The sequence below is a fragment of the Ascaphus truei genome, chromosome 8, assembly GCF_040206685.1.
Source record: "Ascaphus truei isolate aAscTru1 chromosome 8, aAscTru1.hap1, whole genome shotgun sequence".
In the NCBI taxonomy this organism is placed as follows: Eukaryota; Metazoa; Chordata; class Amphibia; order Anura; family Ascaphidae; genus Ascaphus; species Ascaphus truei.
Window position 1 is genome coordinate 45,192,029 of NC_134490.1, and position 7,275 is coordinate 45,199,303.

Sequence of the window (7,275 nt, forward strand, 5' to 3'; positions counted from 1 at the left end):
GAAATGCTGTATGCACTATGTAATCTGTAATATAGTATATTATGTTTATTCTTCACGTTTAAATCTGCAAAGTTCTTATTAAAGTCTTTGGCTGCATCTTTAATGTCAGTTTGCCAAAGTACTTTAGCGTTGAGAATATATAAACGGATTGCATCAATCCATATGCATTGTAGTTGTATGGGACATTCTAGGCCTCGTCCCCACTGCTCGCGCGTGTGCGTGCGCGTGCTCGCAGTGACTGGAGCCAGAGCCTGAAGACATTATCGATGAAAGGACACGTTCAGAGTATCCATGACAACTGTGTGAGCCAATCAGAGCTAAAGAAACTAAAAGGTGGATTTACTTTGTAGATAAATATGGGTCATTTTTTTTATATGGTGCTGACAGTATACACAGTGCTTTAAGTAGAATTGGGTAGGTACAAGGATTCCCAGCCCTGAAGAGATTACAATCTTATTTGGTGCCTGAGGGACATAGAAATAAAGGGACTTCCCTGAGGATACACCCCAGGGCAGCCCACATTGAAGGAAGCGTTGTTACCACCAAGAGCAGGAATTCACAGAGCAGCGATGTCACGCGGTCACTTCGTATATTGCAGGTACACATACTGTAGAGTGGGTACACTATGAATCTTAGCCAACACGGTTTTCTTCCTTTCTTTCTTTGTAGGACAGTCTCTTGAAATGACAGCTTGTGATACAAACCATCCTTGAGGTGAGGACCTCGCCCACAGCTGAGGACCGTTGCTATCCATTCTAGGACTTTAGTACTCAGGGAATCCTTCTCTGCTCCCAAGTGCAATCAAACGTACACAGCATCTTATTCAGTATCCTGTCCTACATCCAGACCCTCCCCTCACACAGCATCCAGTCCTACACCCAGACGCTCCCCTCACACAGCATCCTGTCCTACACCCAGACCCTCCCCTCACACAGCACCCAGTCCTACACCCAGACGCTCCCCTCACACAGCATCTTGTCCTACACCCAGACCCTCCCCTCACACAGCATCCTGTCCTACACCCAGACCCTCCCCTCACACAGCATCCAGTCCTACACCCAGACGCTCCCCTCACACAGCATCCAGTCCTACACCCAGACCCTCCCCTCACACAGCATCCTGTCCTACACCCAGACCCTCCCCTCACACAGCATCCTGTCCTACACCCAGACCCTCCCCTCACACAGCATCCTGTCCTACACCCAGACCCTCCCCTCACACAGCATCCTGTCCTACACCCAGACCCTCCCCTCACACAGCATCCTGACCTACACCCAGACCCTCCCCTCACACAGCATCCTGTCCTACACCCAGACCCTCCCCTCACACAGCATCCTGTCCTACACCCAGACCCTCCCCTCACACAGCATCCTGTCCTACACCCAGACCCTCCCCTCACACAGCATCCTGTCCTACACCCAGACCCTCCCCTCACACAGCATCCTGACCTACACCCAGACCCTCCCCTCACACAGCATCCTGTCCTACACCCAGACCCTCACACAGCATCCTGTCCTACACCCAGGCCCTCCACTCACACAGCATTCTGTCCTACACCCAGACCCTCACACGGCATCCTGTCCTACACCCAGACCCTCCCCTCACACAGCATCCTGTCCTACACCCAGACCCTCCCCTCACACAGCATCCTGTCCTACACCCAGACCCTCCCCTCCCACCCAGACCCTACCCTCACACAGCATCCAGTCCTAAACCCAGACCCTTCCCTCACACAGCATCCTGTCCTACACCCAGACCCTCCCCTCACACAGCATCCTGTCCTACACCCAGGCCCTCCACTCACACAGCATCCTGTCCTACACCCAGACCCTCCCCTCACACAGCATCCTGTCCTACACCCAGACCCTCCCCTCACACAGCATCCTGTCCTACACCCAGACCCTCCCCTCACACAGCATCCTGTCCTACACCCACACCCTCCCCTCACACAGCATCCAGTCCTACACCCAGACCCTCCCCTCACACAGCATCCAGTCCTACACCCAGACCCTCCCCTCACACAGCATCCTATCCTACACCCAGACCCTCCTCTCACACAGCATCCTGTCCTACACCCAGACCCTCCCCTCACACAGCATCCTGTCCTACACCCAGACCCTCCCCTCACACAGCATCCAGTCCTACACCCAGACCCTCCCCTCACACAGCATCCTGTCCTACACCCAGACCCTCACACAGCATCCAGTCCTACACCCACACCCTCCCCTCACACAGCATCCTGTCCTACACCCAGACCCTCCCCTCACAGAGCATCCTGTCCTACACCCAGACCCTCCCCTCACACGGCATTCTGTCCTACACTCAGACCCTTCCCTCAAACAGCATCCTGTCCTACACCCAGACCCTCCCCTCACACAGCATCCAGTCCTACACCCAGACCCTCCCCTCACACCGCATCCAGTCCTACACCCAGACCCTCACACAGCATCCTGTCCTACACCCAGACCCTCCCCTCACACATTATCCTGTCCTACACCCAGACCCTCACACAGCATCCTGTCCTACACCCAGACCCTCACACAGCATCCAGTCCTACACCCACACCCTCCCCTCACACAGCATCCTGTCCTACACCCAGACCCTCCACTCACACAGCATCCTGTCCTACACCCAGACCCTCCCCTCACAGGATCCAGTCCTACACCCAGACCCTCCCCTCACACCGCATCCAGTCCTACACCCAGACCCTCACACAGCATCCTGTCCTACACCCAGACCCTCCCCTCACACATTATCCTGTCCTACACCCAGACCCTCACACAGCATCCTGTCCTACACCCAGACCCTCACACAGCATCCAGTCCTACACCCACACCCTCCCCTCACACAGCATCCTGTCCTACACCCAGACCCTCCACTCACACAGCATCCTGTCCTACACCCAGACCCTCCCCTCACAGGATCCTGTCCTACACCCAGACCCTCCCCTCACACAGCATCCTGTTCTACACCCAGACCCTCCCCTCACACAGCATCCTGTCCTACACCCAGACCCTCCCCTCACACAGCATCCTGTCCTACACCCAGACCCTCCCCTCACACAGCATCCTATCCTACACCCAGACCCTCCCCTCACACAGCATCCTGTCCTACACCCAGACCCTCACACAGCATCCAGTCCTACACCCAGACCCTCCCCTCACACAGCATCCTGTTCTACACCCAGACCCCCCCTCACACAGCAACCTGTCCTACACCCAGACCCTCACACAGCATCCAGTCCTACACCCACACCCTCCCCTCACACAGCATCCTGTCCTACACCCACACCCTCCCCTCACACAGCATCCTGTCCTACACCCAGACCCTCCCCTCACAGGATCCTGTCCTACACCCAGACCCTCCCCTCACACAGCATCCTGTCCTACACCCAGACCCTCCCCTCACAGCATCCTGTCCTACACCCAGACCCTCCCCTCACACAGCATCCTGTCCTACACCCAGACCCTCCCCTCACACATTATCCTGTCCTACACCCAGACCCTCCCCTCACACAGCATCCTGTCCTACACCCACACCCTCCCCTCACACAGCATCCTCTCCCTAATCCTAGTTTCTAAGGCCGTGCCTATAGTGCCGTCACATCGGCAAGTGTTATATTTCGCCGGGCGGCGTCGCGTGTTTCCGGCAATTTGATTGGTTCCAGGGCCGTCACGTGACGCGACAGCCCTTGAAAAATCACATTTTGCCGGCTACATTTTCGCAACGTCAACGTCGTGTGCACTATAAGCGCACGCGGCGGCGGCGGCAATGCATTTGTTTTCGGGCAACATCGCGTCGCCGGCACTGTACGCACGGCCTAATTTGTACCCTCACGTGCCAATCCTATTGCGCGTGCATTCCCCCCACATTTTGTGTTATACCCCGGATATTATCGCCACTTCTGGCAGACGCCACTTTCTGCACGTTGTGTCATGTGTTTGCAAGTAAAATAATCTCTCCTCGTGACTGGCTTGCTATATTCCAGGTATTTATTACCTAGAGTAATAAAGTATTGATGTAAGCTGACATGCAAGTATTTATTACAGGTATGGCACTAAGGACAGCAAGCTCCTATAATTCCTGTGTGTACTGCAGCATCTTGTACACACGCGTGTGCACTTTGTACTGCAGGAGAACACTACCAGTTACCATGTGACAGCACCACCATGTGGGTTGTGCTTTTATTGCAGAGAAATATTGCCTAAGGCCACGGTCCCGGTGCCTTGAGACGTGCGCTGTGTGTACAAGCACCGCCCCCCAATCAGTCCAGTCCCAGTAACTACCTCGTCGTGGAAGGTGCAGCCGCACTCTACTGCAAGTTTTTGCAAATAATAAAAAAAAAACAATTGTATTTGCAACTTGCGACGGAGGCGTGGCCACACCACGCCCCCCAACACCCCCCGCAGCGGTTCAGCCAATGAGGCCAAACCAGCCGCGTGAGGTCATGGCGACGTCCCTGCAAACCCCCCCACCACGCCCCTTCCTGTCGCAATCTCTGCCTCTGTAAAAACCGCAGATCGCGGTGAAGCGCTGTGCATGCGCCGCCCCCCACCAGGCGCGCGTGCTACAGTGTACACTGGGGAATGCAGTTATGTTCTATAGTCTTCATGTAACAAAGTAATTCATGTTAATACACAGCCACCTCACTAGCCGAATGCAAGAATGAAGAAACTGCAATGCGCCACCAAAAAGAAGAAGGATGACATGGATACAAAAAACTGCTTTATTGGATCCTTGGCAAATAGACCGACATGTTCCGCGCTTCTGGCGCTTTCCCGAGGTCCCTTCTGAGCTAGCCTCCGTCGGGACTTTTAAATACCCTGCTTTCCTGGCAAAAAAAAAAGTCGGTTGTGGCGTCATCACGCAGCAGCTGGCGCCTCGTCACGCAAGGTATGTAGAGCAATATAAAAAAAAGCTGTGTGTGCTGTGCACGCGCATAGTAAGTGAAACTTCTTTGACTTTTGTCACAGAAATTGTATTTGTGTTGGTGATGTTTTAATTAAAAATCAAAATACAATTTCATTGACAAAACTCAAATAAATTTGACTTAGAATGCGCGTGCTCGGCACACATCCCCCGCATTAGCTATTTGCACTAAGTGTGAATTCCTCAAGTGTGCGCGTGCCTGAGACTGCGCGCGTGACTGTGACTGCGTGCGTTACTTTGACCTTACATATCCCCCTGCACATCACCCCCCCTTCACCTTACATATATCCCGGCGGCGGCGATACAGTAGACGCGGAGGGAGGAGGGGGGGGACCCGTGACGTCACTTCCGTTTCACATTTCGCCCCCAACTCTCCCGTTTTACCCCATCAGAATAGGTGCCACTAAAGAAGTTTCACTTTAAAAAAACAGTTAAAAACAACTTTGACAAAATACATATAAATAAGGAAACAGGAGTGGCCAAATCCTTCCACATAGCTCATGCTAACTTGTGAAATAAAAGTGGTTAGAAAATGGCAATACACTTTCCCTGGACAGAATAAAACTAAAAACAAGATATCAAAAACAGTTATAGCTTCTGTAGAATGATTGCCTTTCAACACACAATACCACGCAGCAATAAAACAAACCATATAGCATAATTGTGTACAAAGATTGACAATGAATTTCCAAGTTATTACAGAATTGAGCCATCAAACATTAAAGCAGCAGTTCAAGCAATATCCTACATGTGTTTTTTTTTGTGTTTTTTTAATAAATCATTTCTGTACTATAAGAATGCTTGTAGCATTAAAAATATATATATATGTTTTAAAGACATTTTTAATGTTTCTAATGTAGGAAGCATTTCCAAAGTGACAGCACCTTCCCCTTTTGATAGGCTCTGGCTCTTGAGCCCCACCCTCTCTCTAGCAGTGAACCAAATGTATCTAGTAACTGCCCAATCAATCATATTCCAAAACTACATTGCCCAGAATGCTGTGCAAGAACTGAATTAAATAACCCGGAGCAAGCGATCAATTACAGGAGAACGGATCGATCTGCAGCTTAGCTAATCACGTGTCAGTGTGCAGATTGTATTGATGCACATATTGAATAGGAAAATAAAAAAAAATCCCTTGGTTTGTCACACAGGTCAGTGCACAAGCATATATCATTAAGAAAATAGTTTAAAAAAAAACATTGGGGGATACTTCAATTACATCCATCCATAAGCAATAAAGTAGACCAGGGCCCAAAATGTGTTCAAACGGGCTAAGACCCTGGCGAACAGTCTTTCACCAAGCTTCTTTTTGTCAGACCAAGCAAATAGTTGTACTGATGAACCCATTGTTTTTTCCCCCTGTGGACATTGCAATATTTGTACGAGTATGCAAGCCTCCCCATGTTTTGGTTCCAGTCACAGACAGAAGTTTTCGTATTAAATCATTTATTAATTGTGATACCAAATTTGTGGTGTACCTTCTGACCTGTGGCTGTGGGAAGCAGTATGGGGGCAGGACGATAAGACCTCTCAAACAGCATACAGGAGCATGTCGGGCTCATTAATAAGGGTGACCTAAATCACCCGGTATCTAAACATCTATCACAATGTCCCCAGGGTAATCTTAAGAAATTGATAGGGGCATAGAAATGGTCCCACCATTAACTAGAGGTGGAAATCAGGTTAACAAACTGGACCGTAGACAAATGTACATATTATTACCATTTAGGTTGTTTAATTACCTTTCCTTCCCTAACCCCAACCCCACCTTTTCCCTCAATTACACTTTCTACAGTAGGTTTGCTTGTAAAAAAATTCTGTTGATTTTTAGTTTCTTTATATCATTAGTCCTACATTTCTCTACAGTCAAAAATTTTTAAATATCTTGTCCATAAATTCTAACTTATGGTTAATACATTGTTTTAAAATCAGTTTGTTCAAGGATAAGTTGTGCCAATGTTTAATATATGCTTAAAATAAGTTTAAAATGAGAATGAAATATATTCATAATAGGTTTGGAATATCTCAAAAATTTAATTTATGAATTTACACCTATTACTTATACGTACAATTCTTACTATATTAGCAATTGTTTGTGTTATGTTGAGAATGATTTAATGAATCTTACTATTCTCCCATAATATTTTATATGTATAAGAGTTAGTTAATGTTTGATGGCTCAATTCTGTAATAACGTGGAAATTCATTGTCAATCTTTGTACACAATTATGCTATATGGTTTGTTTTATTGCTTAGTGGTATTGTGTGTTGAAAGGCAGTCATTCTACAGAACCTATAACTGTTTTTGATATCTTGTTTTTAATTTTATTCTGTCCAGGGACA

At 48.9% G+C, this 7,275-nt stretch overlaps 1 protein-coding gene across 1 annotated transcript in view; it reads left to right on the forward strand.

Moving 5' to 3' along the window:
• LOC142502171 (rap1 GTPase-activating protein 1-like) overlaps positions 1-888 on the forward strand; it is a 35,456-nt gene extending 34,568 nt beyond the window's left edge. The window contains exon 17 of the mRNA XM_075613045.1: positions 670-888. Coding sequence (XP_075469160.1) covers positions 670-687 — 18 coding nt within the window. The 3' untranslated portion in view covers positions 688-888. The remainder of the gene's footprint in view (positions 1-669) is intronic.
• The last annotated feature ends 6,387 nt before the right edge of the window (positions 889-7,275 follow it).